We start from the raw sequence: 23,829 nt of genomic DNA on the forward strand, positions 1-23,829 counted from the left end.
AAGCAAGGTGTTTCCTAGCCTTAATATTTAAAACATGTTATATTGAGACCCCTACCTAACTGTGAAAAAAAAATCAGAAGGAAATTCGTGCTGCGGTAATGGGAAGTCGCTTGATGTTTTATTCTAATAAAACTAGGCTATAAGATTAATTTTTGTTTGTATCAAAAACAAAACAATATGTTAATCCTAACTTCGAATCTCGGTTTTAAATTTTTCTATCACATCAGGATTTTAAAATATGTCTAAGTTAAAACTCAAAACATATATTTATTTGTTAACAGTAAATTGTATGATGATTTTTCAAAGTACAAATATTTCCCTTCTTGGTACAATTTGATAATTTTAGTATCTTTATTCTAATCATGAGGTTTTTTTTGACTCTATATTAAACTTTGATAAAACCTTGAATTTGATATATTCATAGTTTTGGCAAACATGTTTTGGACTTAAATTTTTGTGGTGACTTTGAATGCAAAATTTAATTTTAACTATTTGTTAAATTTAAACTCTATAACAGTCCTTAACTGTCGATCATCTCTAATGGAGAGTTTAATATTCATCTTTGCTGGGTGCCGGGCCATAGAGACATTCCAGGTAACTGTAAGGCAGATGAACTCGCCAGGAACGGTACAGTACAGCCCAGCCTACCACGTTTGGCAAGTACTGGCATACCAATCGCTACTTGTAAACTGCTACTAATGCAAGACGCTGCGAGGAGGGCAGGCACCAGGTGGAACAACATCACCACGTGTCAAGCCACAAAAAACATCTGGCCAACACTGGATTTAAAACGTTCAAGATCCTTGCTCTCTCTAAGCAGATCGGATATAAGCTCGATAATAGGTGTCATAACCGGACACTGTCTAATAGGAAAGCACGCCACGAGACTAGGCGTATTCTCAAATGACTTTTGCAGAAGCTGTATGGACGAGGAAGAGGAAGAAACGGTTCTTCATCTTCTCTGCACATGCTCTGCTCTAGCTCGAAAACGCAAGAATTACCTAGGAGAATTCTTCTTTAACGATCTAAACGACCTAAATCATATCAGTATAATCAGCCTCTCACGTTTCGTAAGGGACTCTAACTGGTTCCATTGAGCTTAGGAGGAAGCCTCAAGATTCATGTGGTATCACAATGGGCCATTAAACTGGCCTAAGTGTGTCCGTTTCCATCTTGGACAGCCACTATAACCTAACCTAACCTAAACTATTTGCTAAAATTTTAAAAATAGTTATCAACATTATTTATATACTTTGTAGTTTATTTCAAAAACTTGATATAAAAGGATTGTTAATAGATAATAGATTCGTTACTAGAACAAAACTTACTTTCAGGATATTTTTCAACCTTTTTGTGTTGAAAACTGTTTTAGCATAAATGTCTTAGCGTGAAATGTGAAATCTAACAACTTTTGAAGATTTTCGAATATTATGTGAAATAATATAAATATTTTAACTGAATATTGAAGTAAAGGATTAAAGATTTGGAAAAGTCATCACGGGTTTTATTGAAAAAAGTACCTCATAAATTTAGATAGCCTCAAAAGCGATATCTCAAAAACATGGCGTGATACATTAATGTTGAAGTCGGATTTGAATTAAAGCAATTTTATTGCCAGAAAGAAAACCTTTTCGACCATTGTAACATATATTTCATGTATGGAGTTTTCTATTGGTAAAATAAATGCGAAAATTCAAAAGTGTTATCACCTTTAACCTTGATAAAATTTCACTTGGTACAAGTAATGTCAACATTTTTATGAACGATTGTCTGTGTTGAAATCTTAAAGAGTTCGATCGCTTACGAGTTTTGTAGAAAACAATTTCAAGTGATGTTGGGAAAAACTGCGGGTATTGTATGAAAATTGAGGTATTACATATCTTTGAAAGTTTTTTTCCTCAAATCTAATTTTTATAAGAAAAAAACCAACGTTTTTATCTAAAAAGTTAAAAAAATATTCAATATTTGTATGTTTAAGGCCTCGTTAGAAAATATCTAAAAAAGTGTTCTTGAGAACTATTTGAGATTTCAAGCAACAAATAGGCAGTTTGGTTTACCCATACCTACATTACATGAACGGACAGGGTCGGATTTAGGGGAGGCCAACCGGGGCGGAAGCCACAAGACCTCCACAAACGGAGGACCCCCACAATAGAGACTTCGGAAAATGTTTGTTTCAAACTCCAACTACGAGTAGTAAACACTAGTAAATATCTTTTCCTTCGATATGTATTTTTTGTTTGTCTTTTATCTTTACCTACAGCCTACAGTAATTTGTATATACATGATTATTTAATTATATTTATCTTTAATAACATAAATCATTGATCTATATTTGTTCACTCCAATCAGGCAATCAGTGAAATATCAAAATCATATGACAATTCTGCAAATACGAGTGGCAAATACAAGAGGATGCAGGCTCTCATTTAGGGAAAAATCATTTATCGGCGTTCGTACCTTGTTGTGGTCATTCTCTAAATTTAGTGGTAAAGGCAGCTGCTAACTCTTGTCCATCGGCTGTTCAATTCTTTGATTTCGTGCAGAATTCGTACACGTTTTTCACAGCTAGTACAGAGTGGCACCGAATTCTGATTGAGAAAAAATCGGAGAAGAAAAGCGGCCAATTTTTAGTCTTGAAAAAGCTCAGCGACACTTGTTGGTCTTCTATTCGGAAATCGAAGAAGCTCTAACCAGCATATCTTCCAATAAAGATCCATAAGACATCGTGAGGAATGAAGCAACGCACCTTCTACAGAAGATGAGTGGTATCGAAAGCGCTTTGTTTACAATATTTTGGAACGATATCTAGGAGCGATTCAACGCTACAAGACCCGTAAATGGTTCTTGAATCTGCAATGCGTGCACTAGAATCATTGAAATTGATTCGTGGAATCCAAACTAAAAGCACAAGGCACAAATCTGTCACCCAAGGACAAATACAAAGTATCCTAGTGATTGACCAGCTATTATATATGCCTATGAAGCTGTACGTTCCAGATTTGGATTCCCGAATCACATTTAGAAGATGGATTCTGAAAATTTGCACGCTGCAGCAGAGGCATTGGTGAAAGTGTATCCGGATTATTTAGATCCTAATCTTCGTAATGAGGATGATTTGGAGCCTAGTCTTGGTAATGAGTTTATTCAATTTGTGTCTTTGATTGACTCATACAAAAAGGAAAAGGACTATGGAACAGATCAATTGCCGGAACTATTTTACTACCAAATTCTCGAAAATCTAAATTGCATTGGAGTGTGCTCATTTTCAAAAATGAAAATTATAAAAAAATAGGCAAGATGAGACAAACCGTGTATCCAAGCTCTCTTCTGAGCATTGAAAGCGATTTACTCCGAGAACTGGATTTAACAAAATCCTTAACGATTTTTCGGCGAAGAAAGCTCGAAAGGTTCCGTTTGTTAACTCTAAAATTTAATTCAAGATAATTCTTTTTCCCGTTTAGATTTATATGTGTTTGTTCAATACTAAAGGAAAGGTTCCGTTTGTTAACTCTAAAATTTAATTCAAGATAATTCTTTTTCCCGTTTAGATTTATATGTGTTTGTTCTACTTGGTTTCACAAGAAATTATTTATCGAAAAACTCGAGTAAAAAAAATGGTTCACTTTATTTTGAAAATAATTTGGGGCGAGGGGGCCTCCGCTCCTTTATTTACCGCGGCTCTGAACCTCTAAATTTGGCCCTGTGAAGGGACTAATAGAAATATTTTGAATGGGCTTAAGCAAAAGGGTCCTTTTCATCAGTTCAAGATGAGGAACGCAAAGGCCCAAATTGGCTATTAAATGGCACTTATTCAACAAATAGATTAAGGTGACCAAAGAATAACATCATTGCAAAAAAATGGTACTTTAATTCTTTTAATCGGTAGAGCCAAGCGTTTGAAACATTTTGTAAGGCTAGACCAATTGTTACGTAAGAAAATATTTGAAAATAGTTCCGTCATTTGGAAAAAAGTTGAATAGAAATTGACACTACATATAATATTAATGGCGATGAGATGAGAACGTATTTAGTTTATCCCGAAAATCAGGCAAACCTTATCAATGAAAAAGAAAACCTAACTGTACTATAAGGTTTCAACGCCAATAGAGTAATATGACTGCCAAAACCGTATTCCTAAATGTACAAAATTCTCTATCAAAATAAGTTGAAAATATGTAATATTTTCTATATATAATTGTATTTAAATTTTAAAAAAGCATTCAAAACATTGTTTTGCATAAGAATATTCTTATTAATGTTTTCTGTTAAGGTTCTTTTCTATTTTTTGTTTTTATTAAATAAAATAAAAACAAAATATCATTGTAAATTTTACCATTTTAACTGATATAAAAATTCTAAAAATGTACATTTAATAAAAAGCATTTGAGTTTTATGTAATTATAACTTATTTTAGTTTTAACGACTTCCTAACTAAGCCGTTAAGTTTTCAATTAAACCATAAATGACCCTAGCTTTATTGTTAATTTTAATCCATCATAAAATTAAAATAAATAAATTTCACACTGTGAGTTTGACTATAATGCTTATTAATAATTATGAATATTGTATTCAGAATCATAGTAAGTAGTAATTTTGATCGAGTGGAAGATCACAAAAGAAGAAGATTACAAAATTTCTTACTCAGAAGTCAAACTATCTTTGTTTTTTTTTTTATTTCATTTTGAATTATGCGACAAAGAATAAATAAGAAATTGATTTCTAAAAACTTTATTCTCATTCATTTGAAAGTTAAATTGACAAAATTTTGATGAGAGTTATTAGTTAAATTTCTAAAAATACAGAAATATGTATAAATTGGATTTACTTTAATACACAAAGATTTTTATATAATCATTACTTCTCAGAATCAAAATTCTGTCAAAATGTCTACAATATGTACATTATGTATTTTTCCGTCAGTTAGAAGCAAAATTTCTTCAATTAACAAAAATTATTGTTCGATAGTAAAGTTCTTTATGATACTTTTCTGAAGTGTATTTCAAACGCCCCGATATTTAAATAATAAATTAACAACTTTGCTTATACATATATATAGGCTTTTCACACCAAGTCCAAAACCCGGTTTTCGCTGAAAACCAACATCCAAAACTAAAGTTTTGCCATACATTTTTGGTAAACCACAAGTTTTATATAAAACCTCTCGAAAACTATTAGCAATTCAAAGTTGAACTAAACAAACTCACTATTAACTGCATTAATTGAAATGATATAGTTCACAATGTTGTCAGACCTAACAATCTGCCAATCTCTTGCAAATCAGACAGCTTTTCTAAATATTTACCAACGCGTTGTAAGAGATTTGCAGATTTTATACTGGTTTTCACACAGCTTAATATTTACAGAAACAAACAACATCGCAAATTAACCTTTTTAGGGGCTATACTAGTGTAAACTCTAGAAATGTGGGTACTTTTCGGAAATTTGTTGGAAAAAGGAGAATTTTTTTGGCTACATGAAACATGAATTCCACAAATTTATCACAGATTCGCTGGGATGCGACCCACACTGATAACTTCCCATCCCGTCTGTCGATTTGTCTTGCTTTAAAGTGTGTCTATATGCACTCGTATCAATTTTTACCAAATTTGAGTACTATTTTTTGTAGATTTTATTTTTTATGAAAAAAACGGACTGTTGGATTTTTATATAAAAATTACTGAATATGGAAAACAATATTTTCTGTGAAATAAAATAAGTTTCGAGCCAATATTTTTAAGTTTTGAAAAGCTATTTGAGTCGAAAGTAAATTTTTACCAAGTTTTAGTATTGTTTTTTTTTTAGAGTTTTATTTTTTGTAAAAAAAACTGTCAATTCGATATTTTAAAAATTTTACCAAATGTTCAAAACAATATTTCTTATGAGATAAAATTACTTTGAAGCCAATATTTAAAATTTTTTAAAAGATATTTGAGTCGAAAATCAATTTTTACCAACTTTTATACATTTTTTTTTTTTTTTGGTTTTTATTTTTTGTAAAAAAACTCAATTTGATTTTTTTCAAACTTTAACTGAATGTTGAGAACAAGATGTTTTGAAAGATAAAAGTAAATTAAAGCCAATATCTCAAAGTTTTGAAAAGATATTTGAGTCGAAAATCAATTTTTACCAACTTTTATAAATTTTTGTTAGGTTTTTATTTTTTGTAAAAAAACTGTCAATTCGATTTTTTTCAAACTTTAACTGAATGTTGACAACAAGATGTTTTGAAAGATAAAAGTAAATTAAAGCCAATATCTCAAAGTTTTGAAAAGATATTTGAGTCGAAAATCAATTTTTACCCACTTTTATAAATTTTTTTTTTTAGGTTTTTATTTTTTGTAAAAAAACTGTCAATTCGATTTTTTTCAAACTTTAACTGAATGTTGACAACAAGATGTTTTGAAAGATAAAAGTAAATTAAAGCCAATATCTCAAAGTTTTGAAAAGATATTTGAGTCGAAAATCAATTTTTACCAACTTTTATAAATTTTTTTTTAGGTTTTTATTTTTTGTAAAAAAACTGTCAATTCGATTTTGCATTTAATGTAAATAAAATAAGTGTCAATTAATTTGATTCTGGAATTTAAAATTCTGAAAACGCATAAGAGTATTCATGCCTCAGAATAAAAGTGCGGTTATAAGAAATTGGAAATAAGAACCAATCTAATACATACTTTAAATACATTTTAGGCTTATAATAGTTATGCTCCTTGTTCACGAATTCCTTTTGATTTCATGATAATCCTTGCCTTTGCCATTTAATTTTTAAGATACTTAAGCTTTTTATTTAAAAACAAATAAATGGTAAAATCCTTCTCAGTAGATTAGTTATGTTTATTAATTTAAGTGGTCACAAGCTCGTATTCAATCATTCGGCAAGTACATTGCTACTTTGCCAAGCTCGAGGGCGACATATGTACAGATATTTTTTTTAGATGTTATAACTTTTAAATTCAATTAAAAAAATATTCGAAACAAAAATACAACAAAGAATGTTAAATTCCGTAATGTTAATGCTCGTTTAGTTAAGATTATACAAATAAAATAATAAAAAGCGTTCATGTTTCGTTCAAACATTTCCGGAATGCCTTGCCGACCTTTTTTGAAACCTATGAATAACATAAGAACCACGTAGGATACTTTAATTTAAATATTTTGTTTTCCTATTTCGTGGGCTTTTTTGTATTTAATTGCAAGGTTACACAAATTTTAACATCACACTTTTTGTGATACAAGTATAAGATTTTAGTAATAAAACAACGAAAAAAGCGACAATTTTTAAATGTATTCTGATTTATTAGTTTCCTGGAAATATCAACACATCTAAATTGTGTTTAAAATAAATTCTTATACTAAAATATTAAATATTTATCTACAGCCTATCGATAATATATAATTATATATATATAAAAAAAAGAAGTTCATTCTTCTGGTTTTATTTCACTATAGAAACCTAGAGCCATTGGAGTTGGTTTTGGATAATTATTAAAATGAGGTGGAGCACCGCCTTCAGCTTGCGATGAAAAATTGTTGTGCAAATCGTGAACTTTTACATGCATCTGTAGTGCTTCCAATTTGGTGTAACTCATGTTGCACAGATTACAGTTATACTGTGGTGCATGAAAGATTTTCTCATGGCGTATAAGTTTATCTCTTCGATTGAAGTTCTTGTCGCATTGCTTGCATTTATACAAGCAATCCAAATGAAGGGCTTGATGGCGTTGAAATTCTCTCTTTCTTGTAAAAGTTCTCGAACATATGTTGCAAATGTGTACTTTTACGTTGGTTTTAACCTCAAATGGATTCGTTCCTGTTCGAATTTGCATTTTGGCCTGTGGTTTTTGTAGTTGAGCAGCTAACAAACTATTTCCGAAATTATTTATTGGCATCATAGGAGGTTGATTATCTACAACACCCAAGGGTGGGTTTTTCTGGCTCTTGTCTATTATTTGGCTTGAATCGGTTTCTTGTGGTGGCTTAAGACGTTCCTTGTCATAAAGACCCGATTCAGATTCCTTTCGCAAATGGGAAATATAATGCTTTTGTAGTTTATCTTTTCTTGTGAACGATGCGGTGCATTTCGTGCATTTATGCGGTTTTATTTCTGTATGAGCCCTCTGATGACGAATGAGGTCTGCATATGTTGTGAATGATCTGGGACACTTTTGACATACGTGTGGTTTAATGCCACTATGGATTCGCATGTGCTTCGTAAGATTTGTATTGCGAGAAAAGCTTTTAGAGCAGACTGGACAAGAATATGGTCGCACTCCGGTGTGAACAATTGTATGTTTTTTCAGGTCCGACCGACGACAAAAACCTTTGTTGCATAACGTACAAACAAATGGGCGTTCATTATCATGAGACTCTTTTATGTGATGGATGAGAACTTGTCTATTCACAGTTCTGAATGGGCAGAAATTACATATGAATGGATTTGCTGCATCATGACGTGATTCATGTTCATCGCAGTTCATTTGAGTGGTAAACGCCATATCACAATACTGACAAAGAAAAGTGTTTTTCGGTTCATTTGCGATATCGCTATAATTTTGTGGAGCGGCTGCCAGCGGCACATTTTCAGTTTTCGATGGAATTTCATTTGCAGTTTCTGGTTTTGAAACTAATCCGTTTATGGTTTTCTTTGCAGGACTGGGAAAATCAGTGTCGGAATCTTCCATTGAAAAACAATCATCAGAACTTTCACATTCTTGGTTCGGGTCGACAACGGTTATTTCACAGTTCTTATCTGGCACAAAGCCATGAAACCCATTTAACCCTTCGTAACGGTTATCAAGGGTTTCTTGTTTAATCAGCATGTCATTTTGTGCCTCACTTGCTATGGCCTTCATAGATTCTGAATAAGCTTTTAATTGTTCTTCGCATTGCTTTACATTTAATCGAAAGGAAGTGAAGGATTCAGTAAGATATAAACACCGATGACAAATGTTTTTTGGCAGCCCATCACTTTCTTCAACCTGAAAAACGAATAAAAAGAATGTTAGTCGTAATTTAAATTCTTGTTTGGATTTATTTTAAACAAGCGGTTAAAGTACATCAAATTTGACTCAAAACTGAATACGCTATTACCATCTTTCAATAACTTAAGACTACAGTTTTGTATCGAAAAACACTTTTAGGTAGATACCAAATACTGTAAACGATGCTCACTTGTTTCTTCGCCAAGTTTTTGTTTTGCAAACATATTTTTCTTATCTTCAGCAACGAAACCATCAGAAGAAGAATTATTTAAGTAATAACCGACATCGCCACGCAACCGTGTGTAAATCATTATACATACATCAGTAACAAAAAAGAAATAAAAGACTTAAATTTGCTAATGAACATATAACGGATACGTCTTCTTGGAATAAGGTAGAACTACATATTTTACATTGTTATATGACAATGACCTTAAACGCTCAGATGGAAAATGTAAACATAGCAAAAAGCAAATTTTCTCATAACAGTCACCGACTAACCTCCAAGCCGACAACATCGCTTTCTTTCCCTGGTGTGCCTCTCGCTTGTATTCGTGTGTACTTACCCTGCTATTTCAATAGCTTTTTCTAAAATATAATTTTCTCTGTCTCTCCTGTTAGAAAGTGCAAATCACATACTAATAAGAGATAAGAAGTATTCAATAATGGCCCAAGGGCCACGTGTTCTATCAGGTAATCGGTTTACGCCTCTAGAAATAGATGCGTATCCCGAATACACCCCAAAGAAAAAAAGAAAATCCAACTATACAAATCTAGACCTTAATACTTCAATCCCAACCTTATCAAATAGTGCTAACCCTAAATTTATAGTGGTCTCACCTGAAGACAATAATATAAAACTATCGTCCTTCAGTGTTTTTTTGTTAAAAAAAGCAATAGATGGTATCAGCACTAGTTATGAGCATATAACTCAGCTACGCGATGGAAATCTTCTCATCCTAGTCAAATCGCAAAAGATTGCTGACATATTCCTCTCAAAAAAAACTCTAGCAAACCTTTGCCCAATAAAAGTGACACTTCATACAAATCTGAACTCTTCTAAAGGTACTGTATACGCGCCATACCTCGCAACCGTCCCAGAAGATGAAATCACTAAGGAAATGAAGTCACAGGGCGTCACAAGTGTTTACAAATTTACAAAAAACAATTCTGAAGGTAAACCAACCCCAACCGGAGTCATCCTCTTCACCTTTGACGTTTTTCGCCCACCATCCACTGTAAATATAGGCTGGTATAAATGCATTGTATCAGAGTATTTCCCCAACCCCATGCGTTGCAAAAATTGCCAACTGCTGGGCCATACAGCAAAAAGATGCACAAATAACCCTACCTGCGTAAACTGCAACCTTCCACCAAATTCTCCTCACACATGCACTCGCACTTTTTGTGCAAATTGTTCTGGGGAACACCCAGCCTCCTCCAAATCCTGCAAAAGTTTTTTAAGATCTAAAGAAATTCTGAAAATAAAAACCACCAGAAAGTGTACCATGTACGAAGCAAAACAAATTTACAAAGACTTAAACCCAGATTTACCTTTCGACCAAGCTTTTGCGACGGTCGAAAATAACCCATCTCAAACGAAAGAAACACCAGCAACAAACGACTTTAGACCTGCAACGCAAGTTGCAAATCAACCCCCAAAAAATTACGCAACGCCAAACAATACAGCTACCACACTTTTACAAAATAACTCAATTTCAGAAAAAGTACAGCATGTACAAAAAAACATCTTAGCATCTACCTCTATAAATACTCAATCTTCCTTACCTATTCCAAACAACTCTCAATCCTCCCAACCTACCGATTCACCTAAAGCACAACACAACTCAATAGACACTTTAAAATCCCCATCTATACCAATCCGTCAAACAATACAAACATCAACAAATAATCTCAATTCACCTATATCTAACGTTACACAATCACTTGTAAAAAATAATAACTACTACATTAAACCCTCTGAAAAAGATTCCGATGATGAAAGAATTTAACACAACAATATGCACTAACAAACACGACTCTGCTGACCGGGGACTGAGACAACCGGGAACCTCAGGAGTCCCGGTTGCTTCAGGTCCTGATCAGCGGAGTCGCAAAAACCCTCACACAAAAAACTATAACTCCAACTCTGGCTTTCAACATTATAACTCAGCTTATACTGTACAAAAGCCTAATAACACTCAATCTATGTTAAAGGTTCTACAATGGAACCTTAATGGTTATTTTAATAATTGGCATGAGCTCCAATTATTAATACATGACTATAACCCTTCAATAATAACTCTACAAGAAACCCACCTTCAAGCTAATTTTTCCCCTCACCCCCCAAAACAGTATAAGGCTTACTTCCATAACTTAGAAACTAACACCACATCAAAACAAGGCACCGGATTGCTGTACATAGTTGTATCCCCCATAGCCTTTTAACCATTAACTCCAATATTTCAGTAATTGCTATAGAAATTTTTCTTAAAATCAAGATCACCATCCTCTCGCTGTACATTCCCCCATCCCAAACATTTACTTCCACAGAATTAATAAATATTATAAGCAACATCCAAACTCCAATCTTATTGACAGGGGACGTCAATTCCTGGAACACTTTATGGGGCTCTCCCGCTAATAATTCCAGAGGTAATGAATTTGAGAACTTTCTCTCAACCACCAACCTTGCTATATTAAATGACGGCAGTCCAACGCACTTTTCGACCCATAAAACGTGGACACACGTAGACGTGACAGCCATATCTCCACAATTATTACCATATGCATCATGGGAAATTTTCGACGATCTACATGGGAGCGACCATCTTCCAATACTGACATATTTAGATCTAGGATATAAGTCTGCTCTTAAAAAAACGTCTTATAAATTTCAAACGGACCGAGCAAACTGGGATTTATATCAAAAAGAAATAGATTTATTAGTTAAAAAAAAACCACTATCTTCAAATATAAATAAAGAAACAGCTTTTATCACAAAAACACTGCGATCAGCGGCCAACATAGCTATACCCCAAACAAAAAACACTGCACGTAAATCGATAGCTCCGTGGTGGAGCACCGAACTCTCTACTTTACGAAATAATAAACAGATTCTTTTTAAAATTTTCAAAAAACATCCTTCCGACACTAACCTCGTGAAATACCGCAAAGCAAATGCCGTCTTTCGCAGAGAAGCAAAAATAGCCAAAAAACTAAGTTTCCAGAAATTCACATCCAATATTAACCCAAACTCGACAAGTAAAAAAATGTGGGCAGACATAAAATCCCTTACAGGTAACCACACCCCTCTTAGAATAAATATGTTAATTACGGAATCTGGCATACTTACCAACCCATTAGATATATGTGAACAATTTGGTATGTCTTGGTCTAATTACGCTAATGACTCTAACTTCTCTTCGACTTTCCTCGACTCCAAACGACTCATAGCAAACAGAGAACTGCAAGCAGAAAACCTAAGTTTATCAGCAAAGTATATTGAAAAAGAAATCAGCTTTCTAGAATTAGAAAGCTGCTTAAATTCCCTTGAAGGCAAAACTCCAGGATTTGATAGGATTTCATACCCGATGCTGAAAAATACCCCTTTTCTACTAAAACAAAGAATCTTAAACTTATACAATAACATTTTTGAACAAGGTATAATACCACAGGTATGGAAAGTCGCAAGTGTGATTCCTATCCCCAAACCGACAAAAAGTTTGACGGATCCCTCGGGATACAGACCAATTTCCTTGCTGTCATGTACTAGCAAGCTATTAGAAAAAATTATATCTAAACGTCTACTTTGGTATATAGAAAAGAATAACTACATTTGCCCAAACCAGGTTGCTTTTAAACACGGACGTAGCACTATGGACTCCCTACTTCACTTAGACGAATACATAAGCTCAGCTCTCTCATGCAAAAATCATGTGTCTGTCTTGTCACTTGACTTTGAAAAGGCATTTGACAGGATCGGCAACCATATCATCCTAAATAAACTTATGCAGTGGAAGATCGGTCCCAAAATGTTCTCATATATAAAATCATTTTTATGTAACAGAAAATTTAGAATCAAATCGAATAATCATTACTCCACTGTATATAATTTAGCAAACGGTATCCCTCAAGGCTCACCCCTTTCGGTGACTCTGTTCATTATAGCTTATAACGATATCAGCGAAATTATATTAAAATATAATAAAGTCAACCACATCTTATACGCTGATGATTTAATCCTTCTATCGAAATGTAACGAAATTAATCGCACTAAGCAACTTTTTGAAAATATAATTTTAGAGCTAAATGAGTGGTGCTCCCTTTCAGGGTCCATTATCTCACCTACTAAGAGTAAGCACTTACATATCTGTAAAAAGAGAAACTATAACACTCTAAACATTAATTTTGTAAATTACGAAATTCCAAATGTAAACATCTTAAATATTTTAGGTATAATTTTTGATAAAAATTATAATTTTAAGAATCATTGTGTTATACTTAAAAAAAAGCTAGCTACCAGATTAAATATAATAAGATTTCTTTCTTCAAAAAATAGCTTTGTTCACCCCAACTCACTTATTCAAATTACAAGAAACATCATACTATCCAAGATTGACTACGGTTTGACTATCTATGGAAAATGCCCAAAATCTACACTACAAATCATCAAACCTTCCTACCACTCAGCAATCAGAAGCAGCTTAAAAGCCTTTGCTACTTCACCAATAAAAAATATCCTCACTGAATCTGGCCTTCCGTCCATCGAACATCGCCGAGACCTTCTAACTTCTCGAATCACACCAAAAATTTGCGAGTCTTTCAAATCACCGATTCTCGAAGACGCCAAAAAAATTTTACTGCGAACAAAGACACCTAAACACCCATCCACCTTATATATCGCCCTTGATACTGTTAGAAACATCGGTATTCGGCCAACAATTAATAAACTGACTCTAAGCAACAACCCTCCATGGCAGATACCAACAAATATAATAGACACCAAACTCTCAACTTTTAAAAAGGATACCACAAACAAAGAAACCTACTCACAACTATTCCATGGAAAAATACAAGAATATATAAAAAACGCATGGGATATCTTGTACACAGATGGTTCCAAATCCGAAAATGGTACAGGAGTAGCAATTGTATCGGAGACAGGAGACGTTTTATACAATATCAGACTTCCAAATTACTTTTCAGTATTCTCTTCAGAAGCGCATGCTATATTAAAAGCTACAGAATTTGCAATTACTAAAACTAAGGACGTAGTAATATGCTCGGACAGCCTTTCCACTTTGAATGCTATCGGAAACGTTAAAAACCAGTCACCCGTTATCACCAAAATACGTGACAATATTTTCAAAAACAAAAAAAAACTTAAACTCCTATGGATACCTGGGCACTCCGGTATCAAAGGAAACGATTTAGCTGACAGTGCAGCCAAAAATGCTGCAATGCAAACAAATATATGCGAACTTGCGCCTTCCAAAAGAGACTTACTGAAAGTAATTAATAATTTCTACGAAAACAAAAGGAAAGAACAATGGAACAGTTACAACCACCACTATTCGATCATCAACCCAAAAGGCGAACCAATCACGATTCCAACTGAAACATCTACCGCAATGAACAAATGTTTCATCCGCCTTCGGCTGGGCCACACTCAGTTAACACACACACCTATTAAAAAAAGGAGATCCTCCAACCTGCCACCTATGTCAATCCAGTCATATCCTAACAATCAAACATCTTATCTCTAACTGTTATAAAGTAAACGAACTGTGTAAACGTCTTTTCAATACAAACTTAACTGATCTCTTATCAAAAACCACTTTTGAAAACATAAAAAATGTATATAAAATATTAACTTTACTTAAAATTGAATCTGTTATATAGCAATTTTTCATATTTATAAATGTGAGGGGCTGTCGGGGACTCGCGGTCATGATGTTTGAGCGAGCCGCGGATCTCCGGCAGCCCCATACATTATACTTATACTCCTATTTTTATAAACTCTAATATTTATAATATTTCAAGCCGCAAGTCATGGTAGCTAGCGCTTTGTAAATCTGTATTATAATGTAAATTTATTTATATTGTAATAAATAATAATAATAATAATAATAAATTTTCTCATAAACTTGGTCTGGTGTTCGGAACTAACATTTCGTTGAAGGTGAAATGTATCAAATGGCTTGCTTCTATATTTTAGAACAACATTTGGGGTCCAATATCTTTGAGCTCAGAAAATAAGATAAGTTCATCTTGTACCAGGACAACTACCCAAAGCACACATCTTGTACAACAAGATTGTGGTTATTGGACAACTGCCATAAGGACCTGAATGCAGTTAAGCATACATGGGATAAACTGCTCAAAAAACTTTAGAAACATTGAGGCCCGAAGCCATTAAATCGAAAACTAACGCAACTAAATACTAAATATTAAGTGTCCTATTATGTGTGAGCTGTTAAATTGCATAAGTATTATATGCTGTCATCAAAAAGGGACATTGAACAACGACGTCTGGGACAAAACATCACCATGGAAAGCTATAACTTCGGGGTAGTTAAGGACTTTGTCGACCTTGCCACCGCTAAAAACGCAAACAACAACACCAGCGATGAAATCAAACGAAGAATTACTCTTGCAAATCGCTGCTTCTTTGGACTTAGAAGACAATTGAGTAGTTAAGTCTTCTCTCGAGCATCTAAAATCACCATCTATAAGACATTCATCATCCCGGTTCTCCTTTATGGCGCTGAGGCCTGCACCCTGTCAAAGAAAGATGAGATGCTTCGAGAGAAAAATTCTTCGGGTGATTTTTGGTCCCGTATGCATAGATGGAGAACGGAGGAAAAGATATAACGACGAATTGTAAGGGCTGTACAGCGACACTGACCTAGTTAACAGAATTAAAGTCTAACGGCTTAGATGGCTAGGTCATATTGAGCGAATGGATATCAACGCTCCGGCCCGGAAGGTTTTCGAATCCAATCCCAAGGGACAGCGCAGTAGAGGAAGACCGTGACTCAGGTGGCACACGCAGGTGCGTGAAGACCTCAACCAACTTGGCGTGCGAAATTGGAGACGGCTAGCTACGGACCGAGCTGGCTGGAGACGCATGTTGGTTGAGGCCCAGGTCCGCCCGCACTGTGCACCACCTTAAATAAGTAAGGTAAATTGTAGAGTTGCTTTGCTTTTAATAATAGTTTGCTGTTTAATGGCCTAAATTGTAATGTTGGCATATTTAAAATAAAAAGGTATTTAAATGGTTATAAAGTTTTACACTTTCCATACATTTTCTTGGAAAAAATGCACCGCGTGTTCGATTAGTCGTTGATGTCACTGTATGCATTCAAAATTGGAATTCTTATAATATTAACATTATAAGCAATAGCGCAATATTTTGCCATAAATGCATTTTACAAATTATTAAAATTTTCTACAATTTCTTGAACAATTTTTATGGTGAACACGACTCTTTATCATGATTAGGGGTGTTTTCATAAACGTTGAAAATCGGAGTTGAACAAGCGTCTTTCTGCTTTGTTGCATTAGTGAACAATCCAACTCTGCAGAACGAGTGCAGGATTCTTTGTACAAAATAGTCACTTAATGTTCATAAACTTCCGACAAAAATTTGAAATGGACACCGAAAACGTTTTTACTTGTTTGGTGTGGAAGATACCAAAAGAAGAGTGAAGATCAACTTTCTTAAATTCAAAGAACAATGCATTTCTGTTTTTTAAATTAACTTTTTCTTTGATATTTCTTTTTCTATTAAGAGTTTTTTAGGCACATTCTACCTTGCAGCTTCTTCTTTAATCAAAACAAACCTACATTTAATTACAAAAAAAAACTTAAACTATTCTCAATTTATATTTGACTTCTAGATATACTCTTTCCAACATTTCGGCCGTTATCTCACGAATAAATGCTTCAATGTTGCCTTCCAATGCGTCAATTGAAGCGGGCCTGTCTCTACAGACTTGAGCTTTAACATAGCCCCACAAAAAATATTTTAAAGGCGTTGAATCGCACGGCCAATTGACCGGTCCCGAACGTGAAATAAGATGTTCACTGAACTCGACTCTCAATAAGTCTATTGTTGCGCGTGCTGTTTAGCATGTGGCACCGTCTTGTTGAAATTACATGTCATGCAAGTCAAGCTCTTGCATTTTGGGCAAAAAAACAGGTTGGATATCTCACGGTAGCGCTCATCATTCATAGTTACGTTACGATTCGCATCATTTTTCAAGAAATACGGTCCAATGATGCCAACTGCCCATAAACCGCACCTAACAGTGACTTTTTCTGGATGCATTGGGAGCTTGTAATGCATCTGGCTGATATTCACTCCAAAACCGACAATTCTGCTTATTTACGTACCCATTGAGCCAAAAAGGAGCTTCGTCTCTGAACATAATTAAATTTAAGAAGGACGCAATGAAATTTCTTAACAGAGCACGCATTTTGATAATAAAATTAAATTATTTGCTAGCGTTGTTCGTTTGTAAGACGATTCATGGTTAAATTATAGACCAAACTGAAGATGCTTGAAAATGAAACAAAACACGAAACGTGCGTCAGCTGCTTGAACCAGTGTTGCCAAAAAGATAATAGCTAAAAAATCACCCTTTCTGCAATCCAAACAACAAAAGTTGGATGCACAATATGACCGACGCTGATTACACATATATGTTAGGCTTATGAACATATCAACAGCAATTCATCTGTTACTATTCCATTGCGAATCTGACTTTATGAAAATGTTTAGCAAAGTTTTTGTTATGCCGACGTTTATGAAAACAACCAATTTTAGCCATGTTTGCAGACTCACAGAAAAAACATTTCGACCAGTCCGGTCCTTGCACTATCAATCATTCTTGTGGATTTGTTATCAGAGAAACTGAGGGACTTACATTAACTTAAAAATAAAACGTTTTTAAATACGAAAAGAATAAAACATAAAACACTAAAAACTAAAACCACAACATTTCACTTTAAAAATTGTACTACATAGACCAGACTCTTTTTACATAAAGATGGCATTGTTTTGATTAAATTTGTTTTGTTTAAATGAAAGTTTATCATCAAAGATGACAACAAGATCTTTAACATCATATCAACATTTTCCAGGGAATATAATGGAATTAATTGATATAAATGCCCTATGACATTGAAACACATAAATACATATATCTATTTTCAAATTTATTTTATTCCCTTTAGAAGAGCATTTTATAGTAGAAATAACTTTACATTCATGAATAATGTGGGTAACTCAGTGAATGATATGTGTACTGTATCGCAAGAACTACTGACGTGCGTGGAACGATTTAGTGTAGAGGAAGAGATATGGTCTGACCACATGCTCATAAAATTGTCCCTAAAGCATATTTCTATACCCAACACAACAACTAAATTACAGTGGAATGATCGGAAAAAGACTGAGTACCAAAATAATTTTAGTTTTAAATCTAAAAATTCAGAAGGATCTAATAGAGCTAAAGGACTTAACTCATTTAATAAAGAACTCAACAATTGATTAGAGCGGAAGCTCAAGATTCAAACCGAAGAATAAATGGTACAATTATGAGGAAAAACGGAAAACCACGAAGCGAAAGAGAACTATCTTCGAGCTCAAAAAGAATATAAGACTATTTGCAAGAGGAGTAAGGTCACATACAACAATCAGCTTGGCCTCAAAATAAGCAGTGTGAAAGACAGTAAAGAGAGGAGGAAGTTGGCAAAGGAAATACGTAACCAAGATCATCAAATTTTTCATCGAATTTCAGCTCCTGAGTTTAGAACATATTATAGTTCACTTCTTAACCCAAATCAGATTTTCTATGCACTTTACTTAATTCAGGATCAAGATCTGGATATGCCCATAACTGTATATGAAATTATAAGTATTCTAAAAAAAAAAGTTACACTAAACAAAGCTCCAGGAGAGGGCAGGATTACCTATGAATTCTTTATACATGCAACAGATGACTTCTTGGAGCAACTGGCAGCAGTTAATAGGATTGTGAACGACTGCAAAGTAAAAGAAGCCGAGGGGTTGTTCTCATGGGTGGAGGCAAATGATATACTCACAAAATTTCAGCCTGGCTTTGGGAAAAAATATTCGACAGTGGATAACATTTATAATCTGGCATCAATCGTTCATCTGAAGTTGGCACAAAGAAGAAGGTGGATGCATTTTTTTCGATCTGAAAGCTGCGTTTGATAAAATCTCAAGAAAATTGTTTATCTACAAACTACACACAATAGGAGTTCCGACAAAATTGTGAGCTTGATAGAGCCAACACACAATCAGCTGTTTGGACGGGAGAAGAGTTCTCTGAATATTTTGAGACACTTTGTTGCTTTTTGCATTGTTATGAACAATTTGCATGAATCTTTACGAGGAGGACTCTTTATTGACTTGTTCAACATGAGGTTGTTGCTTTATGCAGACGATATGGTTATTCTGGCTGATGATGTCATGGTCTTGCAGCAGATGATAACGCAACTGGAATGTTACTGCATTTAATGGAGCCTAGAAGTAAATCTATCTAAATCCGAGATAATGGTGGAAGGTTATCTAGTCAAGAAAATTGGACATTAAATGGAGAAAGAATTCGAATTGTTTCCAACTATACTTACTTAGGAGTCTTACTTTCACCAAAGATGTTGTTTTCAAAGCACATAGAAAAGAGAAACACTGCAGCCAAGAACAGCATAAACTCGACGTGGCAATGCTTTCTAGCAAAAAGAAATATCAACTTAAAAACAAATGGAAACTATTTCAGGCGGTTTGTAGAGCTATTCAAACCTACGGTGCTCAGATCTGGGGCTTTGGAATGCTCGAAGAAGTGGATAAACTTTAACGGTATTTTTTTAAACGAATTTTAAAATTACTACTTTTACTCCAAACTATTCTTTGGCAATGGAAACTGGGGCGGAGGACGGACATTACTACACCCTTGATCTTCACTTCAGATATATGTATATCAAAAACAATGTTCGAATACAGTGCAACAAGACTACCGCATCAGGTAACAAAAATACAAAAAAAACTGTTCTGGGTAAAGGAATTGAACAATCTTGGATATTCTTTTGGACTGTGTTGGGTTGAGAGATCTATTTCTCAAATTGATTGGATTCAAAAAGGCAATGACCTATTGCGGCTGTTGAAATCAAATTAGAGGGTCAATAAGAAAACCTACGAAGGGCATCTGCGCATCTACAAACATCTGGATCATTTAATAGGACAAATCTACATTAACGATGGTTTCGAACTGAACAAGATCATCTGGATTTTTAAGGCAAGATGTGATTTAATCATTCTTAATGAAAACGGCTAGAACGAATCATCATTATGTACTGTGGGCATCTTAATGGAGGAAGAAAACATCAAGCACTTCTTTGGCTGATGTCCCGGTTTAAAGGAATTTAGGGTGGCCATCCTTAGGAAAGTTTGGTTAATAGAAGCGGAAAGAGGTTGATGATGAGAGGATGATGTGTGTCCAAGTCGAAGTCGTACAAATTTAGAGATTTTGTGTTTGGAAACGTTCGTTGGGTATGCGGGAGCGAGTTTATTAGGGTTGAGTTTTTTGTAATGATGGTGATATAGACTACAGTCGTGGGTTATGACGGATTTTGACTCTTTTTGAATGATTTTTAGCAGATCTTGTTTGGTGTGGATATTAAAGCTATATACAGGAGCATTATTGGCTAAGTTAGCTGCACTGTCAGCTTATTCGTTGCCCTGGATTCATACATGTCCAGGGGTCCACATTAACTTGATATTGTTTGGTGATTTGGTGAGTTGGTATCTAATTTCTGATATGAGTGCAGTATTATTGTTAGGGTTTTTTATGGCGTTAAGTACGGATATGCTATCAGAGCATATAATGTGTTTACCACGGTAATTCGACGCAGTCTTAGTAGCTTGTAGTATGGCGAATGCTTCCACAGTGAATACTGAAGCGAATTCAGGCAGGTTGACAATGCAATCAATGGCACCATTTTCGAATGTAACCGCAAATGATGTGTTTTCAGTTTTCTTAGAACCATCGGTAAATATAAATTTCCATCCATCCCATTTAAATTCGAGTGAGATGGCTGTGTAGAGTTGGCGGTAGATACTATTGCTGGTATCTACTTTTTTTTAACTAGCTAGAGTTAATATTAGAGATTCCGGGTTGATGAACCATGGGGGAATACGAGGAGTAACTTGGCGCTCCTGTTTAGTTGGTAGTTTAAACCCAACTGCTTTTATAAGAATCGTAGCAATGGCGGATGGGATTTTTTTTGTAAGCGGAAATAATCCAGGTGCTCAATGGAGAAAACAACACCAGTTTTGAAGGACTTGTGAATTTTATCACTGTAGCCTTACCATACCGAAATTAACTAGTGAAAGAATATAACCAGTAAAAAAATGTCTTCAAATTATCTCCAAATTTCGATTTAAAACTAATAATTTTTAAAATATGTACGTAAATTCAACTACCCGACAGACGACGTTTGTCAATGTCGTAAGTTTTGCATTTTTAACTTTGAAAGAAATTAAAAATCTTATTTGAAAATGTTAACTTCTAGATATTAAGTTGGAAATAAAAAACATTTTACTTCTACTACTACTACTAGTAGAAATAACAGCATAAAACCTTATATGGATATTTGCAGAATTTCAGAGTTTTAGACATATCATTTATATAAATAAGAAAGATTGGAGGACCCAAATGGTTTTCTCCAAGAATACCAGAGGTAACTTGGATACTTTTGGAACAAATTTCATTACCAACTACAAACTAACAGCACCAAATACATATTCCATAGGATTCTAGTTTTCTTAAGAGAATTTTGTGAAATCCATGTGCTATGCATGAATTCTGTTATTATCTTCTAAAAAGTTTACACATAAGTTCGTAAATTCAACCACGCAATCTTTAAGTCAATATCCTTTACACTTATCTTACAAAGCTTAGGAGAAAAATTGGTGTAAAATGATAAATGTGTGTTTAAAACAAACTACCTACTTTAAAGTTTGCAACCGCACATCTTAGAGTTCGCATGGACTAGGTAGTTCTTAGTTGAATAAAACAAGTATAGATAAATATTGCAACTTTTGATTTTGTTCTATTTAATAAAAATAAATAAATTGTGTGGCGCAACAGTCCGTTGAGAACTAGGGCCTAGTGACTTACAACTCTTAACCATTTCTGTGTGCGAAACCTACAGTTTATATGCCGAATCCGAACGGCTAATTTGAGAAAGCACTTTTTCATGAGAAGATAACTCTTGGAGAATTTGTCAATTCCTCGCAAGAGGCAGTACCTGTGAAAAGACTTTAGATGGCATAGGCAGGGATCGAACCCAAAACCTCTGGCATGAAAGTCCAACGCACTAACCATCATGCCACGGGTACTACTCATTTTATAAAAACGTATATATGTTCCTGCTCTTTTGAAATAAGGATTTTCGAAGGAAATTCTAAACAATATTAAAAACTATTAAAATTTAAAGTATTGTGAATCTTTCCGAAAAAACCTAATAATCATTCCAAGACACCATCTACCCGCCTAACTCAATCATTAATTTACGACATGGTTTAAAATGACTAAAATAAAAGGAATAGGTATGCATTTTATCTACTATGGAGCATTGGACAATTGTACACAAACAAGCTTGTTCTATTCATGGGGAATCTAAGAAATTAGAGCATTCAGTTGGAAGTTGTGCGAAAATAGCATTTCTTAGAAATATTGAAAATTTCCTTTAATTAAAAGGGACTCCTGGAAAATTTATATTATGTTGTTTGAAGACGTATCCTCTAAAGTATTATATTCACTGAAGATACAGTACCATGCGCAGAGAGCAAATTTTGGTAGTTGAAGTTAAAATGGGAAAGACTGTCCTTTAGGAAAACACTAAGCAACAATTCAGTGTCCAGACTTACCAATTGTAATCTTTTGAACAAAAAATTTATAACTTGTCGTTTTAGTTGATAAAAAGAAAATCAATTATCAATGTAAATAACGACGAAGACCGCATTGGTGGTGAGGTATAGTTCTTTTAGAATGTCTATGTCTAAAATCTTGGCGCGATACTTAAAGCGTATTAATAAACTCAAGTATTTACTTACTTTTACTGCGTAAAGGTCATAGATTCGTTTGGGCAATGGCTCTTTATCAGATTTTCCATCCAATCCATGAAATATATCCACAATAAAATCGTCAGTCTTTAAACAGAGTCTACACAACGTTTGTACACTCTCCTCGGACAAATTAATTTCTTCCATACTTCATAGGGGTTTAACAAGTATTCCAATGTTTTTCTTTTTATTTAAAATGCAAGGACTTTTTGGCAATTAAAAACAATTATGAATGTTTACTCAACACGAATTGTTTTCTTTTTTTACAATAACAGGAGGCAATCCAATTTATAGTGTTTATTAAACTATGAGAAACAAGAAAACTTCAAATAGACTAAACACCGAAAAGGCGAAGCAAAAATATCAAACCCAAACAACATGGCAACATGGACATCGATAAAACCAGATCCAGATTCAATACTTTTTGACATACGGAAATAAAAATTCCAGGAGCGTGAAATATAAACTTGCAAAACAACAACAAGAAATAATCATTATTTACTGTCCCAACACAATCAGAGGCTGAGGCAATGCTGCAGCCGAACTATACTCTATATTCGGATATATTATTTGAATAAGTTTTAAAAAAATCTTCAGGGGAATATCACGGATTCAAATTTATGGAATTAAAAGAAAAGAGTGTTCTTTCAGTTTTTAAGCTGGATTTACATCGCAAATCATAGCTTT

At 34.1% G+C, this 23,829-nt stretch overlaps 1 protein-coding gene across 1 annotated transcript; it reads right to left on the reverse strand.

The window, feature by feature from the left end:
* Positions 1-6,880: 6,880 nt before the first annotated feature.
* On the reverse strand, positions 6,881-23,510 carry LOC129951352 (zinc finger protein 883). Its single transcript, XM_056063454.1, has 2 exons — positions 23,134-23,510; positions 6,881-8,981 (listed from the first exon to the last, which is right to left on the reverse strand). The coding sequence occupies exons 1-2, from the start codon at positions 23,287-23,289 to the stop codon at positions 7,425-7,427; spliced, it is 1,713 nt and encodes a 570-aa protein (XP_055919429.1). The 5' UTR covers positions 23,290-23,510; the 3' UTR covers positions 6,881-7,424.
* Positions 23,511-23,829: the final 319 nt, after the last annotated feature.

Source organism: Eupeodes corollae, chromosome 3 (assembly GCF_945859685.1).
Source record: "Eupeodes corollae chromosome 3, idEupCoro1.1, whole genome shotgun sequence".
Lineage (NCBI taxonomy): Eukaryota > Metazoa > Arthropoda > Insecta > Diptera > Syrphidae > Eupeodes > Eupeodes corollae.

Excerpts from the sequence above, each read along its gene's own strand:
- LOC129951352 (XM_056063454.1), bottom strand. The coding sequence starts at position 23,289 with ATGGAAGAAATTAATTTGTCCGAGGAGAGTGTACAAACGTTGTGTAGA. Across the intron at positions 8,982-23,133 it reads ATGACCTTTACGCAGTAAAA|GTTGAAGAAAGTGATGGGCT; the intron begins GTAAGTAAATAC and ends TTCGTTTTTCAG.